Genomic DNA, 18,596 nt, shown 5'->3' with positions numbered 1-18,596 from the left:
ACCTACAAAGCACATGGCTCCAAGTATAGAGACTCATGGGATGTGTTTTTATTTTGCCCTTTGCTTTTCCATGCACAAGACACCCCACACTGCACAGTGTGGGCTTTGAATGCTCCCCTGCCTTCCTGCAGAGCAGCTGCAGCAGAGGACCACTGGGAAGGATGCTGCTAACCCCTAGATCTGGAAGAGGCTTTCCACAGGCACCCTGCAGGAAGGGGGAAACACCCCCTGAAGTTCCACATTCTCCTGCCTGCAATCCAAGAAGGCAGCTGGTGACACTGCGTGGAAGACAATCACAGAAGTTTGCCAGCAGGAACGAAAGGGTAACGAGGATGCCAAAAGCCAACAGTCTGCATTTTTCTTTATTTTTGGTAAGCAAAAATAAAACCAAGCAACACGAATGTGACTAGCAATAGAAATCAGGAAGGAAATGTAAATGATTTTATAGAAAGCGTGAATCAAAGTCATACCAAAAGCCACCTGAATGTTTCTCTATCACAGGCAATTTCTCATGTTCTTTTATGTCATCTTTGCAGTGTCAGTTTTCGAGAGAACAATTCTCAGCTCAGCACGACAGAACAGTAATACTGACGGGCATGCAGAACATTAGCATGTTATAAATAAACTGCTAATTTGAGGTGGGAAAAATCATCAAGGCAGCTCTTATGATTAAAACCCATAGAAAGAAAATGAGCAACTTGCTTATGCTTTTGGGACACTGTATTTCACTAAAAAAAAAAAAAACCCAAAACAAACTAAAAAAATAACCCAGACCCCTAATTCCTGAGGGAAAGAAAGAATAAACCCAGTGAAATACCCACTGTTGAGACAAAGAAGCCTGTCAAAATGCTATTATAATTTTTAATGCCCTCCCTGCACCCACCTCAATAGTAGGTTGTCTTTTTTACTAGCTCAAAGAATCTTGTGCTTAAGGGTACTACAGCCGGGTTGTGAAGTTTCAGCTTCCTCTCACCCGACTTGCTGTTTTACATAACTCCCCAGAGACACTTTTTGGTCACAGATACCACACAGCTGAAAGCAAAAAAAAAACAACCCACCCAAAAAAAGTACGAGGTGCAGAAGCATTGTACAGCAATTCAGACCAGGGTTATTCAGAGCCACTCAATAAAACTCTTACCATGAAAAGTGAAACTTTATTCTGCTGAGCCGACAGCCAGGATTATTCGTGCCTGCGATAGCCCTGATCACCACCCTCTGTCTGCCCTGTGCAGGGTTCCCTTCCCACCCTGTCCCCAAGCCTGCAGGGACAGATAACTCCCCACCACGGCACGGCTGCCACCTCGGGTATTATTTCTGTGCTGCTCTGTCCCAGCATGACACTTACCAAGCGCTGCTATAAAAATTTCTGCCAATATCTATGTTTTCCACGAGCGGGGATAATGGCCTCATTGCAATAGCCTTGATAAAAGCTCCAACAAGACAGCTTTCAGATATCACCACACAAAAGCCTTCTGTGAGAGCTGTAACCAACATCAATTCCCGCTATGCGAAGACATTAGACAAAGTGTGAACTAGCTTACTGTATGGGGACAAAAAACTGACTGTCAGCGTGTGGGACCAACGCTGTCTAAAAACACAACGCTGGCAAGGCAAAATAGCACCAGCATATATACATGGTAATTGCCATTTAATTCCAGAATTAGCAGCACAAGAAAACAAGTACTGAAGGCACTATTAGGTTACTAGCATCGCTCAAGACATTATAATTCCATATAATTCCATTTCTAGGGTCCCTGGTAGGAAAATGACTTCAAAAACAGCGGATGTTAAAAAACACCCAAGTAGAAGGTGAAGGAAAGCCCAGTTTCCATTACAGAAGCACTCAGAGAATGCAGCAAACCCTTCAGATCTGCTCCTTAAGAGCCCATATTTTCCTACAGAATCATGGAATAGCTTGGGTTGAAAGAGATCTTTAAAGGTCATCTAGTCCAACCCTGCTGCAATGAGCACTGACATCTAACTAGATCAAGTTGCTCAGAGCCCCATCCAACCCAGCCTTGAATGTTTCCAGGAATGGGTACCTATCACCTGTCTGGGCAACCTTTTCCAATGTTTCATTAGCCCTGCTGTAAAAACCATCTTATATCTAGTCTAAATCCACATTCTTTTAGTTTAGAACCATTATCCATTAATATTCATAGAATAACCCGAGTTGGAACAGACCCATAGGATCACCGAGTCCAACTTCTGGCCACACAGAGCAGCCCTGATAATCACACCATGTGCCTGACAGCATTGTCCAAAGGCTTCTTGAGCTCTGTCAGGCTTGCTGCTGTGACCACTTCCCTGGGGAGCCTGTTCCATATGGATGAAGACCATTTTCCTAATACCCAGCTTAAACCACAGTAGACAACCTGGGACACACAAACCACCATTCCACATATAGTACAAGATGAAACCTTTTCTATGCATCATTTTGTACTTTTGTATATCTGCTTGCACTTGGGTAGCATCCAGAAAGTCAGAAGCCTATTGTCAACACTAATGGACTGCACCAATATAGTTGCAAGGCCAAGAGACACAAAATTTGCCAGATGACACCTCTTAAATTGAGGGTCTAGGAAGGAGGGATGCAAACAAGTCTACACTGTCAGTTTGTTTCTGAAAAACATTTGAAAGGCAAATTTGAAAGCTAAGTTTTTAGACAGCATAGTACACTCGCCCCATGGAGAAGTATTTCACTCTAAAATTACATCTATACTTTAAAATGTGTAAAAAGTATAAAATCCTACAGTGCATATTCAGTGGCTTGCAAAAAAAAAAAAAAAAGTATCTGTTACTGCACTCTAATTTTAGTATGATTTTATAACTAATGGGTAGAACCAAAATTAAGACAAAGTTATATTCAGAGAGAACTAGTAGAGTGGACCAATGTGCCTGACATCATATATAAGAATTAGATTCCGGCAGTGCATGGTGTGCACCCTTGAGTCCTAAACCAGAGACTTTTAATGTCACCTTAATTAACAAGGAAGGAAGTTTGCCAATGAGTTCCTTCCCCCACCCCCCTTTTCTAGCACTAAGTTATGCAATATGCAACAACCTTTGAACCAACAGCTGTACAATAAGCAAAAAACCCCAAACCAGAATAGCATGGTTAAGATGAGAATGTCTTTCAAGAAGTTCATTAATGAAAATTACTTTTAGGATCTATGCATACATAACCAACAGACATACCACAACTCAGGGCAGGAATGCTGGAGCTGAAGCAGGCAAGGCTAAGCAAACATCTCTTGTTGTCCACATTCCCATTACAACTTATTTTTACCAAAAATAGTTCTTTACATGTTTTCTAGAAGTTTTCATAGATTTTTGCAAAACAACTAGTGACATACAAGGTCTATATAACAGGGCTGTAAAATTTCATTGTAAAAATAAAGAAATGCAAGCCAAAATAATAGCAGCCTCTGCTTTTAGTTTGTCCATATAAAGCTCCAGATACCAAGGACTCAACAATTGCAATACTGCAAGTGAGCATCACAGGAAACACCCCATATCTGCTGAAAAATCAGGTTCTAGACCCTTGAAGCAAGGCACGTGAATATGCCACCAGCCTTAGGTAGTGGGCACTTCTGGGCCTAAATGCAGCCACATGCAAGCTGGAAGAATCTTGAAGGTAGCTGGAGGTGATCAAATTAAGTCTCCTACTCCAAGAAAGCAATGAAACGGGATCCTGGTTTTACTTTCAGAGGCAGGAATAAAGAAAAGCCACATTTGCCCACATAACCTTCTCAGAATTGGCTGGCATCTCTTCTCTGAGTGTGCTAAGTTATCTTTAATGCTCCGTTTCACCTTCCCAGCTTAGTCCTAGGCCAAAAGCTTGGGCTCAAAACACCCGAGAGCTGCAGGGCATGCACCTGCAGCAGTGACAGAGTTAGCATGTTAGTTTTCACACTGTTGTCACAGGTCAGGTCAACAACTGTCCACATTCATAAGTGGGACAGGAGACTCATGACACACGCCATTAACCTTAGGCAAGCTCAGTTTGCAAATAGCTACCAGCACATTTGCTGTGCATTCATGTATGTATAAAAGGGATGCTAAAACCCATGAAGTAGTACTCTCTGACCACACAACAGAGGCCATTTTCATTAAGCTCTGGCTTAATCAACACCTAGCCAAGCTCCTGCCTTCTCCCTTTACAGGGCTTGCAGATGCAAATATTTACCACGGGTCATGTTGAGCTCACAAGGCATTAAGAACTCCATGAATGCCACTAGATCCAGCAAATAGCAGCAGCATCCAAGTAGACAGCACAGTACTTCAAGAGACACCCATGCCAGGCACAGTACTTCCAAGTGTGGTTTTGGACCAACTTACTTGAGGAAAACAGAAGTTAAATAGTTCCTTTTTAAAGATGTGATAAATTGGGCAATTTTGCCAAGACTGTCTTCAAACAGAACTGAAATTGAAACAGATTCCAAATACCTCACCAGCAGCACCTCCAGCACTGCAGCAGCCCCATCTCAGAGGCACGGGCAGCCTCCCTCTCACTGCACACCACTGACCCCAGGGAACATGATGGGGGCTTCTTCTCTCCAAAGCTACAAACACAATCCTGGTTTTGAAAAATAATGCAGGAAGTGATTAACTCTGTCAGCCAAAACAAAAGCCTGAAGTCCAACTTAGTCATTTGTAAGGATGAGAGTTACCTCCATATACACACTTAGTGCTGCCAGCTGTAAATGAGGTTTTTTTGCAGAGACTATAAAACCTGGAGAAATAGTTACTCTAAGAGCTTTCCATCTGCTGAAGATCCAACACTGGGCTGGGCTGGATCTTCACTGCCACCACTGGTGCAAGAAACCTACTGGAACTAAAGTCAGAGTCTCCAACTCATACTCAGCAGGCAGTTCCCCCAAAACCAGGACTAAAGCCCGAGCCACCTTCCCAGTCCTGCCACCAGAACCATGGCCATGAGCCAAGCAGACACCTCCAGAAGTGAAGCCTGAAAGATACCATACCTGAAGCCACCAAGAAAAGCTCCTGTCTTCATTTCACATGCACCAATCTCATCCTTGGAGCTCTGAACAGGAGGGATGGGCTGAATTTCTCTCCCACAACCACACCAGCCTACTGGCCTACACAGGACTGTGCTCCAAACAGGAAGGGTGCTACTTCACTTTCCTTTTGGCAACCTGCATCTCATAACAAGCTGTTCCCACAGCAGCCATGGCTTCTGATTCCCTCTGTCCCACACCTCCCATTCCCCTCCCCAGAGCCAGGTTAAGACCTCATGAAACAAGCTGGGTCTCAAAGGGTCTCTGCAAAATGAGTCCACCGTGTGTTCCGAACATCTCAAGCATCTTCCAAAGCTGCCAGTCCACAGAAGTTTCACAAGTAAAAACTCACAGGCACACTTGTTCTCACACCCATGTGGTTTCTTCATAAAAGGACACCTTTATCTTTACATTAATGGCTTACAATTCAGGAGAAATGAATTGTCTGACACTCTTCAGCATGGAGAAGACATCTGAGGACAGGAGATAATCTATCATAAACTGTGCAGAGGAACATATCAGAAAATCATTTTTCCCTACCATAATATCTAGGATCACCCAAGAACTCTCTATAGAGTTCAAACTGAAAAAAAAAGAAACCAGAAAGCAAGGCAAGAAATAAATAGTTTTTGCTTTTCACACTAAATAGGTAAATCATGTCTAGAACTCGTTGCTACCTAAGGTCAGAACTACAGCTAGATTGAAACAGGGATCACAAAAATCTCCAGCCACTGGTAGCTATAAAACCTATTGCAACCCCTGACCAAGAAGGTGCTGTCCTGAAGCACAAAGGGCTTTCCTGTGCAAGCCCCCTTCCCCGTGTTCTTTCCTGCAACACTTGCCACAGTCATAGAGAAGTAGTGGGGGACCACTTCATCTTGCAAAATATACAGCTGTTTCTAAATTCAAAGATTATTCTCCTTGTAAATGCTTGCACACACTCACAGATGAGCACACAGCAAGAATCAACAGAACAGCACCAACATACCTGGTATAAAATGAGGGGAAACAAAATGGCTGTATTTGCTCAAGCAGCTGGAACATCCTCTACAGAAGAATAAACAGGCCATAAAGTGACCCCTACCCAGCTTTTGGAAAGCAGACTGGTGATACAAGGAAAATACATTCACAGAAAGAACAAGTCATAAAATGGAACATCATAAAATGGAGGCTTGCTGGGACAATTTAACACCTCTGCACAGGCAAGTTCCCATCTCCTTCCTTCTTCTCACTCACCCCATCTTGGGTCCAGGATGCCTGCCAGACCTAGTGCCCAGACCCAGCTCTTCTGGCTCATTAAAGCAGCAAAAACCCAGGCACAGCAGTAGGGGAAGAACCCAGTCTGGCCACAGGCAGAGCAAAGGAGATGATACAGAGGAGACAGTGAGGGACAAGCAAGCCTACTCCTTACAGCAACAGTAAATAAAGCCTTTGAGCAGCTCAGCTGTTCATGGAACCCTGCCAAATGCCCTTATCATCCTGGGGCTACCATACTCAGGAGTTGTGGTGCAGATGGAGCCACACCAGCACAGCTGGACTCTGGATGAGGATAGCTAAGCCATCAGCAAGCTACAGCCTGTTCCTGTAGGGTTTTATTAGGATGCCCACCTTTCACAATGTGTTTGTCAGCGTGGTTATGGCGATCAGGATTCATACTCTGAACTGCCTCAGACAGCTGCACCCAAAGGACCACGAGATACCTCCTTGGGCTCAGAACAGTGTGTTGCTGGAGGAGAGGGATTTGAACCAAAGAAAATCCTTTAAATGCTATTCAAAAAGCAAAGGTCCCAGACTCATACTAACATTCATTTCTACTAACACAAACTATCAGGCAAAGAAAGCAGGTCTGAATACGAAAACACCTGTGTCTTCACACACAAAGCTTTTCTCTGCTGCAAAATAAAGAAAAGCTACTGAGTTAACTGCCTGCTTCCTTTGTGCTACTTACACGTTCCTCTTCCATACCTTAAATCCTTGCTCATTATTTATGTCCTATTTGGCTTGCTCCTTTACATAACACATAGGAGAAAGACTGTGGGTTACCCCATTTTTCTCCCTTTCCAGCTGCCTCTTGCTGAGAAGAGGGAAGGAAGGAAGAGGTACTTTCTAAATCACCAGAAAAATGAGAGAGGTACTAAGTATTCAGTTTGGAAATGTAAATCCTCCTGCCCCCTTCTGAAGTATGCCGAGCTAGCCTCTCCACAGCTCATGTCATCTAAAGGCCACAGGAGTTCTCTAAAGATATTGTTGTTAAGAGGATTTAGCCCCTTTTAAAAAGGACTTAACATGTGGGTGGTGTCTCCATTTAAGCATTTTCTCATGGCTAAGAAAATGGCCCTCTTCTTAAAGGCTTATCTTTATAACCCAAAGACAGTAAGAAATTCTCTACTATTTGAATTAGAAACATTTTGAGCAGCTTGCTTTTATAGCAGCCCTATTCCTGAGTACAGGGTAGTGCAAATGGTAGTGACTTTCTCACAGCAAGTGAGAAGGCAACACCAGAGAGAAGGCTTTTGGGGTACCTCATCAAACATCAATTTCTCCTGCAGCCTCTGAGGATCCAAGTCAATTCACAAACTCACCGACACTAAAACACAGTGTCAAAACTCCTGTGCCATATCCCTGGCCACCTCTTTCCCTTGATGGTCCCTGGCACTTCCCAGACCTGCCATTAGCTGGTTCAACCTGCTTGCCCAGCAGAAAACCTCTATTTATTTAGGTCAGGGTTAATTTTCCATCCTGGGAAGCCTGAGATTCCAGAAGGGAAAAGGCACCAGCCCCCAGCAGGGTGCAGGAGAGCACAGGAGGATTCAGGACCACTGATCCCTTGCCACAGCACTGACCCTGCCTCCAGAAGCTCAGGCTGTCCCAAGGAGTGCAAGCTGATGGTTGTTTTGCAAGGGTTAATTCTTCATTACTGCTGGTGTTTAAGCCATAGCAGGGGTTCAGACCCACCTGGTAGCACTTTCTATTAACTGCCCAGGAATCCTGCAGAAGCTGGAAGGGCAGGCAGGCTGGGTCAGAGCCTCCCAGAGCCAGGGCTCTCTCTCCAGGGTACAAGGACCTGGTTAGCAACCCACAGCCACAAGAGCTGCCACGACAGGCGGCAACAGGGCAAGGAGCTGCCTTTGGACAGTGTGGAGACACCTGCCTGGGACAGGGAAGAGTCTGCAAATTCTCCTCAGTGTGGGGCTGGAGAGGCCTGTTGTTATGGACTAGGCCACTTTTCAAGGCTTTTCCAGCATTCCCAAGTGGAAGCAGCTTACTTGGGCCAAAGAACCTTTTTCATTTGCTCATGTAGTTAGTTGAACACCTCCCTGCACAGCCTAAACTATACTGCCGAACTCTTTTCAAGTCATACCATAGTTTATATTTGGAAGTGATGGGTGGGTTGCCAGTGCAGTTGCAGTGCATCTGAAAGGCAAGAATATTTTCATAATCCTCACCAGTGCAGGTGTGCTGGCCAAATTTTAGACTCCTCTCTACAGTCTGTTGCATAGCAGGGCCTTGTTTTCAGCTGGGGGGTGTCGGACTCCAGCCATTACTTGCAACTCAATAATCAAGAGCTAAATTTATATTGGTGCTACTTTGCCTGAGCTCACTGCCTCAGCCACCCAGCATTTTCTTACTTCTTTCACCAGTCTCTAACATTAGTTATATTAGTTCTATATATAGTTATATTAGTTATATACTCTGCTAGGAACCAAGGGCAGAACATCCTAACCCTACCAGTCCCAGGAAATCTTTTGAGGCCGGATAGTGTCCCTGCCAAGCATTTTGCAGAGCAGAAAGAGAAGGCAGAGCACTAGGGTGCTTCAGCCTGACTTCCCAAAAGATGGGTCTGCAGCACACCAGCACAGCTCCTGCAGGGCACTGACATGAGCATGGCCATCAGGGCTGAGCAGGATGCACAGCCCCTTTCCTGGTGTGTGCCATGGGTGCCTTATCTCCATGGGAGAGTGCCAGCCAGAGGCTGTAGATACTGCTGGCCTAACCACTCTCTTCCTCCCCCATCCCACATCTCTCCCCAAAGTTAATACAGGGGCTGAGGGTATACAACAAACTTGCAACTTGTTTGAGGACTTTTTTGCAGGCAGAGGCCAAAATCACTTTCCCCACTTTCAAACCTTTAAGGCGGAAATAAATCTTCCCAGGTTTTTAAGGCCAGGGGCTCCTCCCATTAGAGAGATGGGCAGCATACAGAAAAAAAAAAAAAAAAAAAGCACTAAAATCATGCATGAAAGTCTTACAGGACCCATTAATGACAAATTTCAGGAGTTCCTATGACATCAACACATCCTATGACATCCCTCCCACAAAACCAAAAAAGCCTGTATAATTTTTCCTCCCAGAATCATCGTGTAACATATGCTCCTGTTTGAATTCAATTACCACCACCTTCCCACCTTCTAGGAATCAACCTTCACACAGGACCGCCAAATATTTACAAAGTGGCCTGAAGTAGCCTGCTTGATACTGAGTGCCATTAGGACATGCTGAAGACCATGAGCACAAAAAAAAAAAAAAAAAAAAAAAAGAAGAAATTGTATTTTACAGCAAAGATGATTATTTTAAAAGTAGAAAATAATAATAATAATGACTTTTTTAAAAAGCTTTGGATGGGATTTGATGAGCCTTGAAACTTCCACCACTAGCTCAGCAACCAACACCTGCAGAAGCCATGCCATCCTCACCGGTCTCCCGGCTGCTCCCAAAGCTCTTCCAGAAGTATTTCAGAATTACAGCACCATCCCATACCTGGACCATCACCGACTGGATGCAGGAAAGAGGAAAAGGGGGCGGGGAGAAGGGGTGCTAAACCCCCTTTTGCCCTGGCAGGGGCGCACCGGGGCCAGAGGGGAGAGGTGGGAAGGAGTTTAGCGATCCCACGCCGCCGGGCGGGGGTCGTGGAGCCGGGGGGTGGGGGGGCAGGTGAGCCCCTCCCGCCGCCCACGACCCCCGCCCGTGGGGATGCCCCGCGCCCTCCCCCGCTCTCCAACTCGGCGGAGCCCACGAGGGCCAAGCGCGCACCCGAAATCGGCGAGGACAAAGAAAACCCCACGAGTGGGGGAGGCGCATTTTTTTTCTTTTTTTTTTTTTTTTTTTTTTGAGCGGGGTGGGGGGGGGGGGGGGCCGCGTAAATTTTAAGAAGGGGGCGTAAATTCTCAAGCGGGGGGAGAGGAGGGTCGGTGCTCGCCGCCGCCCCACGAGTCACTGACCTGCTGCAGGGGCATTTCGGAGAGCGGCGGGGGCCGGGGGCAGCCGGCCGGCGGTCGGGCTGTCCCAGGCCAGAGGGAGGAGGAGGAGGAGGAGGAGGAGGAGGAAGCGGCGTCCCCCTCCCCGCCCGCCCCGGCTCCCAGTCACAGCCGCGGCCTCCGCGCACGTGTGCCAGACGTCACCGGCGGCTCCGGGGGTGAAGCGGAGACACCGGCGGGGCACGGCCCGGCCCGGCCCCCCGCCCCGGGGAACCGGGCCCTTCCCCGCCGCCGGCTGCTCGCTCCTTGCACCCGTGCGGCGGGGGATTATCAGCCCCCCGCTTTTTTTTTTTTTTTTCTCCCCACCTCCTTTTTTTTTTTTTTTTTTTTTTTTTTTTTTTTTTCCCTCTCCATTTCAATAAGACCCGGCAGCGGGGGTTGGGAAGGAGGCAGGAAAGTTTATTGCAACAAAGCGCTGCCTCCGCCTTTCCTGCCCTCCCCCCCGCACCCCGCCCGCCCCCCGGGTCCGGCCGGCAGCGGGATCCCCCCCCGTCCCCTTCACCCTCCCCGCGGGGACGGGGGGAAAACACAAAATTACCGGGGGGCGGCCTCCGCCTCCGCCGAGAGCGGGCTGCAGCAGCGCCGTCCTGCCGGCGGGTCCGTGGGGGGTGCAGTACAGCGAGCTGCCAGCGGGCTGGCCCCCATCCGCCGCCGGGGCAAAGGCACCGGGAGCCTGGGAAGCGGCGGCGGCGGAGGAGGAGACAACACAGGGCGCCCCCGCCACCGCGCCGGTGCTGCGGATCTGGATGAAGGTGCCGGCGGCAAAGCGGGCCGGGAAGGCGGCGGGGGCTGCTCTCGAGTCCGTGGACGGCGCGGGCGGCGGCGCTGCTGCCGGGGCCGAAGGCTGGAGTCCCCTTCTCATCCTTCCCTCCGGGTCTGTCCCCGCAGCCGCGTCTCCTCCTCCCCCCCGTCCCTCCTCCCCCCCCGGCCTTCCCAGCTCCTTTCCTCCTCGATGCCGAGGCCCCGCGCAAAATACTGGGGGCTGCGGGTGCCGGGGGGGCCCCGGCTGCAGGATGCGGGGCGCCGGGGGGGGACGGAGGCGGCGGGGCGGGCAGATGCGGCGGATGGAGCGGGGCCGCTCCCGCTGTGTGGGGCCGGCTGGAAAATGGCTCCAGGAAGCGGCGGCTGCTGACAATGAATGAAGGGAAAGGAGACGGGTTACGCGCCAAGGGCCTCCCGCGAAACTCGGATTTCCCGCCCTCTTTTCAAACCAAATTTGCATGTCCCCGCCCCCGGGGCGCGCCCCGCCCGCCTCACCGCCTCATTGGCCCCCGCCGCCCTCCGCGCCGTCCAACGGGGGCGCCGCCTCCCCGCCCCTGCGCCTTCCCATTGGCCCGGGCGCGGCCGCGATTTGCATGCGGCGCGGCGATTGGCTGCGGGGGCGAGGCTGGGGGATTCCCCCTGCGCGCGGCCGGGATCCCGGTTCGCCGGCTCGCTGACAGTGACAGCTGCTCCCGCACGGAGCGCGCGGCCCGCCCCGGGCACCGCCCCGCCCGGCACCGACACCGGCACCGACACCGGCACCGGCACCGCCGGGCTCCCCTCGTTCCGAGGCCCGCTGGGCGCGATCCCGGAGCTGCCGGGAGGTGCCGGTTCCCGCGCGGCAGCTCTGCGGCTCGGAAGGGATCACCTGAGTTCTCCTCCCGGTTTGTTCGGAGCCAGCGGGAAAGGCTCTCACGGAGCCTTTTAAAGGCGTCCCGGCGCGGGATGGCACCTCCGGTAGCTGGGGAACGGCTTTTCCGCTTTCTTCACACGCCTGCATCCACAAGTTTTCAAATCAGCTCATCCGAGGCACCTAACTTATTTTTTTTTTTTCCGCAGAAAGTGAGCGTTTAGCAAAATGTTCCCTTCTATTATGGTCTGTGTTACCGCCAAGAGGTGAAACAGTGGAATTATCCCCGCTAAACTCTTCCCAATTTCCTGTAGTGTCTTCCACTTACTGAGTGCCCCCTTCGAATCATAGAATCGTTAAAGTTGGAAAAGACCTCCAAGATAATTCGGCCTGCCCGCTGAATTTAAGCTGCTTTGCCAACATGCCCCCTTAATTTACTAAATGCCCCACCCTGCCCATCACCCACCAGCCATGCCCCATTTTCTCACGTTTCAGTTCCAGACACACCTTTCCCTCAGCCAGCGCTCCTAGCAGACAGCGTGTCCGGCTGACGCTGCTGAGTCAGGCAGATAAGGATCCTCTTCCTTGGGAACCTTCCGTGTTTCCATCTCTAGAAGGTACATGAACGAGTTGCTCTATCAAATCCCCAGCTCTGCCTAAAGGTGCCCCTGGTCTGACTCCAGGTCAATCAAAGTAGAGGCTAAGGTGCAATGCTGTTCATATTAAATAAGGGCATCTTCCATTCTGGGCATGTTTTCCATTCAAGGAGTAAATTCTGCTCTGTTTGGCACTGAAAAAGCCTTGATTAATTTACTGGATGCAATTTTGGGCTCTGCATCTTAGGAAAGATACCACATGGAGAGAATCCATAGGAAAACAGAAAACAAAACCTGGTCAGAAAAAAACCCCTGTCCTTCTTTGTAAAAGAAGAAATCTTTGTAGGTTGGCTTTTGTTTTGTCACAGGGAAAAGTATGGTAAGAGGTCATGGTAGAGGTGACCTCATACACAAAAGGTCACAGAAGATTGCTCTTCCTCTGTAGAGGGTAATGAACTTTTTAGGAAATATTAAATTTAATCTAGGCAATTGCGGATCAATGTATTTTGTGGTAAAGAAATCCTACAGTAGCTTACCCAGAGGCACTGGAGTTTTTTTAACAGATGAGAAAAACTTCTTTTATCAAGTCTTTTAGTCTTGCATTTGTTCATTATAGTCCTTTCAGCCCAGGCAGCAGCAGGGGTTGCCTGGAAAATTTCATATTCTTCTGCAGAACTTCAGCACACTTTAAAATTTCACCGAAATGATCAGTTTTGGTACTGTGGACTTCTCCTAAGGGGTCAGTCAGCAATGTCTGTCCAACTCTGTGCCCTTTCAAGTAAAAGCTGTGCTCAACATGCCCTGGCCACAGCATGTGTAGCAGCACCTTGCTGGCTGGGTGAGGCATATCCACAAGGAGAAGCAGGGAGAAACACAAACCTCTCCTTACTGCAGAGTTCATTTTCAGTCTTCTGGAGCATCTTCTGTGGTTTTCCTCTGCCATGGTCTCTGCCATCTTCAGCTAGCTGCCCATCCCATGGGGTGTCCCACGCCAGGAGTCACTGCCTTGTGCAGAACTGAGGCACATCCAAGGGCCAAAGCAGGGAAGAGGCTGAGGAACAAGAACAGCAGGCAAAGGGCAAGGGAAAACTTCAGACAGAAGGAAAAGTGCTGGCAGGCAGTCAATATGCTTAAATTTTTTATATGTATGGAAATGGTAGCACTACATTGGTTTCAAGGATCCTGCAAGATGGAGAGATTTGGGCCATGATATTACAGCATAAGGAAAGAAAGCAATGAATAAAAAAGCACAGCAGAATGAGAGAGTCAGAAGTAGAGTCCTTAGAGCTGACCTTTAAAGAGAAAGAACAGCAAAAACAAGAGTATAAAAAGAGCTGTGTAGATGTAGTAGACTGGCCAGGATCCCAGGAGAAGAAACAAAGCACAGTTAAACTGAGAGAGTAAAACAGACAGTGCATGGGCTAATGCATGGTACACTTCAGAATTCACTTTCATGTATTGGCTCTTTCATCATCTTAGCTCCTAGTAGCTCATTACTCTGTCAAGGGTGTAAGTCAAGTAGTTGAAATAAAGCTAAACTATTAATAGTTAAATCCTCTCTTGCTTCTTTGTGTTGTTTTTATTTTTGAAAGAAAGGGTCTGGCTTAATGCATAAGAAAGGTTAGAAGTGTTCAAGAAGCAAGGAAAACACTCTCAGAAGGACACTTCAACTGAATTGCAATAAACCCAGAAAAACAATATCTATTTTTACATAAGAATAGAAAATAAATCCTTACCGCAGATTTATGTCTGTAAAAAAAAGCTAGTCCCAAAATTGCATAACAGCTGAATGGGATGGCCAGGAGACAGGGTCCAAATCATCTGAATAGGAGGGTTGTATGTTCCTGTCTTCTGAACTGGAGTTATGCTGTGATTGTGGGGTGCTGGTGGAAAATCTTCAAATAAAAAGCTTGGGGCTCATTTGATGGCAACTTCATCATCCATAAACTGAAATCTGCAGAAAATATTGTAGGAGAAGACATGTTGGTTTTTTTCTTAAAACACAATTCTCTGGCAGATATTTCTGTTTGCAGTGGGACCTGTTAAATGTGCAATTCACTTGCTGTAGCTAATGGAAGGAACCTAAAGAAAGTGGAAATTAAAACACGTGTAAAAAGTGTACAGAGAGCTTCATAAAGGAAGCTAATTGCAGGCCCAAGGACTTCTGTTGGTCTATAAAGACAAATTGCTGCCTAAAGGGATGTCATTCTCCAGGTATCTGTTGCAGAGAAAATACCCTGCAGAACTGAAAGGCTTAGGAGATACAATAATTAAGGCTGGTGTGCAGCTGTGATTTATTTTTTCTTGTGAGTATGGTTCTATGGTACTATCCTGCTATCCTTGTGAATATGGTTTTTATCTGTGTGATGATAAGCAATTTTACCCACACAGTGCCATTTAGGGAAAAGGCTGCATTTGCCCTGAACATTATGTGTAATGAGAATTGCTTTCTTTGGAATTTTGACTTGTTTCGGGTAGTGGAAGCATTAACAAAACCTTTGTCTAGATGGTAAAATGGTTAAATCTGACTTGAAGGATTCCAACATGACTTCTCCCATGAAGAAGATTCTGGACAATGCTACAATGGAGACTGCAAAATATTCCTAAGTGAAAATTCTCTCTAAGAAAATCTGTAATAGGAATAGATAGTAAATCAATGTATAGCCCTCCATATGGAATAATTATGAGGGCAGTAAATACTCAACAGCTACTTCCTCCATGAGACTTGCCCATCCTTCATACTGAATGAAGAACTGTGCAGAAAAAATGTCCACATAATAAAAGACCACATAATTATCCATACATGTGAAGGGTAGAACAGACATTGTACAAACCCTCCTAGTTTGCTAATTATTTACCTTTAAGTAATTAATTTCCTGCATTTTGGAGCTTGATTTCACAGGCATGAAAGGAAGAGTTGAGAAGGGAAGGATGAGGTTGTGCTCCGTACCACACATCTGGAACACAACCTGCATGACAGCAAAGGGACATCTGGAGGGAACACTGAGTCTGATGGGATAGTGTTTCCTGCTGTCACTGAGTGTGACATCCTGTAATCCAGGTCAGTGAAGAAGATGTTAAACACTGTGGACCCCAGCATTACCCTAGACACCACTAATGACTGGCCTCCAGCTGGACATTGTGCTCTGGATGAGCCCTCTGGGCCTCACAGTTCAGTCAGTTTTCATTTTACTTCACTGCCCACTCAACATAGCCAATGCTTCATCCTTATTTTCATGAGGGTATTACTGGAGACTCTGTCAAAAGCCCTAATGAAGCCAGGATAAATATCAACCCGTGCTTCGTTCTCATCCACTCAACTAGTCTTACTGAAGAACACTATCATGTTGGTCAAGCCTGTCCTTATCTTCATAAATCCAAACTGACTACTCCAAATCATCTTTCTGTGTTTGGAAATGGTTTCAGAGATAATTTGTTCCACTACCTCCTTTTTGGGGACTGAGGTGAGGCTGACAGATCTGCAGTTCCACAATCTTTCTGGCCCTTCTGAAAGACAGAATTGAGAATTACTTTTTTTCTCATTGTCAGGAACCTCTCCCAGTCTCCATGACCTTTCACAGATTATCAGCAGTGACCTTACAGTGACATTGGCCAGCTCCCTCTGCACTTGTGGGTACATCCTGTCAGATCCATGAACCTGTATATATTTGGTTTGTTTAGATGTTCCCCAACTTGGTCCTCCTCTATCTAGATTAAATCCTCTTTTCTCTAGACCTCCCCACTGGTGTCTCAGGAAGCTGAGATTCCTGAAGGCAAATCTTGCCAGTCAAGACTGAGGCACGGAATGCATTCTGTACCTCAGCTTGTTCAAAGTCCTTTGTCACCAAGTCCCTTTCTCCTTTGGGCAGTGAGCCCATATTTTCCCTCATCTTCCCTTTGCTGTTGAGGTACTTAGAAAAGCTTTTCTTCTTGCTTTCCACATTCCAGATTCCACTTCACAAGGGACTCACATCCCTAAGCCCCTTCAGGAATGCTTGGACAGCATCTCCATACTATTGTCGGGACACTTGTCACTGCTTCCACCTCTTTCATTTTTCCTTTAAGTTTTGTCAGGAGCTCCTTGCTCCTTTATACAAGCCTCTTGTTACCTTTGCTTGATTTCTGGCTCATTAGGGTGGGACCATCTTAAAAGTGGAGGAGAAGCAACTGACTCCTGGTCTCCACTCCAGGATAATCTCCCACAGGACTCTTCCAGTCAGATAACTGAAAAAGCCAAAGTCTGTCCTCTTTCAGTCTAGGGATTCTCTTTCAGTTTAGGGATTGCGATGCTATTTTTTGCTCCCTCCACTGATGATTGCCATCCTAGGATGACATCTTCTGAATCTCTGCTAAACAATTGTGAGCTATTTAGTATACTTCACTTTCATAAAAAAAAACAAAAAAAAAAAACAAAAAAAAAAAAAAAAAAAAAAAAACCAAAAAAAAAAAACCAAAAAACCAAACAAAAAACCCCAGAAAAAATATATTAGATTTATTCTTGACCAGATTTTAAGGCTTTGTTTCAAAGAAAAGCCTGTCAATTTTTTTTAAGACAGCTTGTTTTCCTCTGCCTTGGTTCTCAAGTGGCTTCTGTGTGAAATTTCAGACCAAATTATTTAGTTTTTAGAAGGTGACAGAAGGCTGAAAACAACCTGTGTCCCAGAAAAAGGAATGCTGGATAATCTTTAGTATAGGTACATCTACTCTTCCAAAGTGAAATATATTGCCATCCTTTATAGGGAGCCTTTTGAGAATAAACATAAAAATCTGAGCAATTTCATGAATCACATCTACACTTCTAAAATTTACAAGGCTTATTATTATATTTGCTATGATATAGACCAAATTTTAAGAAACAGAGAAATGAAACTAAAATTTGACTTCCTTAGTCTGTAAATTCTTCTAAGAATGTGATCTGAGAATTCAGAAGTAAAATTACTGTTACGAGCAGCATGTGATCTAATTACTGCATGTATTTACCTAACAGTTTCTGGAAAAAACTAAAGGATTATTATTCCTTAATTTTTAAAAGGCATCAACCTTGAAATGTCACTTTTCCATAAAATTATTTATACACAAACACTTTTTTTTTAATTAATGAGACATCTCTCCTATTTAAGTGGTTTCAGAGAAAGATGGTGACCACCTAACTAGAGCAAGGACATAGAGTTACAGACCATCATTTGTTAACATCTCCTCATTATTCCTGTGTAAACCTAAATATCAAAAGAACTTTATGGTGAGAAATAATTGCCTGGTTCAGATGAGTTTACTTTTCAGTGTTAATGATTTTTTTTTTAACCGTAGGCAAGGTTATCACAATGTGTTGATATTCCGAAAGAATTTCAATTCTTTGCATGTAGCCATGTATTTTTTGTTTAGAAAAATCCTGTATACATCTATATAAATTTATCAATGTCTTCATCTTCTATACTTCATTACCTACATACATTGGTAAACATATAGTTTTGATTTGCAGAAAATGTTGCTTATGAAAATAAAAATAAAAATCATGCATGCATTATAAATTCTGTATGTCAGCATAGTTCTACTTTGGGGAGGGTTTTAGTGAGGAATGTCAAGCCTGACCATCTGCTTGATGAGAGGGAGGGCACTATGCCCCTATCATGGAAAGACAGAATATACTTGACCTTATGCAGGCTAGTTATCACAAGGTGACTTTAAGTGTCTGTGTGTTGCAGGATTAGGGGATTGGCTACTTGCTAGACTGCTGGTCCTTCTGTTGCAACTTTCTGCCTTTCCCATTGTGAGGTTACTGCACACCTCACAGTTCTTGCCCTCCAAGAACATGGCTCAGGGAGTGAGAGGAGACATCAGGTCTGCTCCTCTCTGTGCAGTTCCAGTCCCTTTACTCAATTCAGTCCAACTCTGCATAAAGAGTTAATGTCCACAGTAGCCTCCTGCACCCCGTCTGGACAGTAATCAATTGAAACCTTGTTCCTCTTGATCAAGTGCTATTTAAAACACAAAGCAATTTAATGTAATGGTTAATGCTCTCAAGCCATCTAACCTCTTAAGTCTACTCCTCAGACCTTCAATCTTTTGGCTGTTTCAGCCTTTGTATAACTGAAGCATATGCCTCCCAACAGAA

The 18,596-nt window shown here is 46.1% G+C and overlaps 1 protein-coding gene across 2 annotated transcripts in view; it reads right to left on the bottom strand.

The window, feature by feature from the left end:
• The window catches only part of E2F3 (E2F transcription factor 3), a 39,321-nt gene extending 27,911 nt beyond the window's left edge, over positions 1–11,410 (bottom strand). For both annotated transcript variants that reach the window (XM_056482899.1, XM_056482900.1), the window contains exon 1: positions 10,815–11,410. In XM_056482899.1, coding sequence (XP_056338874.1) covers positions 10,815–11,138 — 324 coding nt within the window. In that variant the 5' untranslated portion in view covers positions 11,139–11,410. The remainder of the gene's footprint in view (positions 1–10,814) is intronic.
• Positions 11,411–18,596: the final 7,186 nt, after the last annotated feature.

Source organism: Oenanthe melanoleuca, chromosome 2, assembly GCF_029582105.1.
Source record: "Oenanthe melanoleuca isolate GR-GAL-2019-014 chromosome 2, OMel1.0, whole genome shotgun sequence".
NCBI classification, from domain to species: Eukaryota; Metazoa; Chordata; class Aves; order Passeriformes; family Muscicapidae; genus Oenanthe; species Oenanthe melanoleuca.
This window is presented reverse-complemented; position numbering and strand designations above follow the sequence as displayed.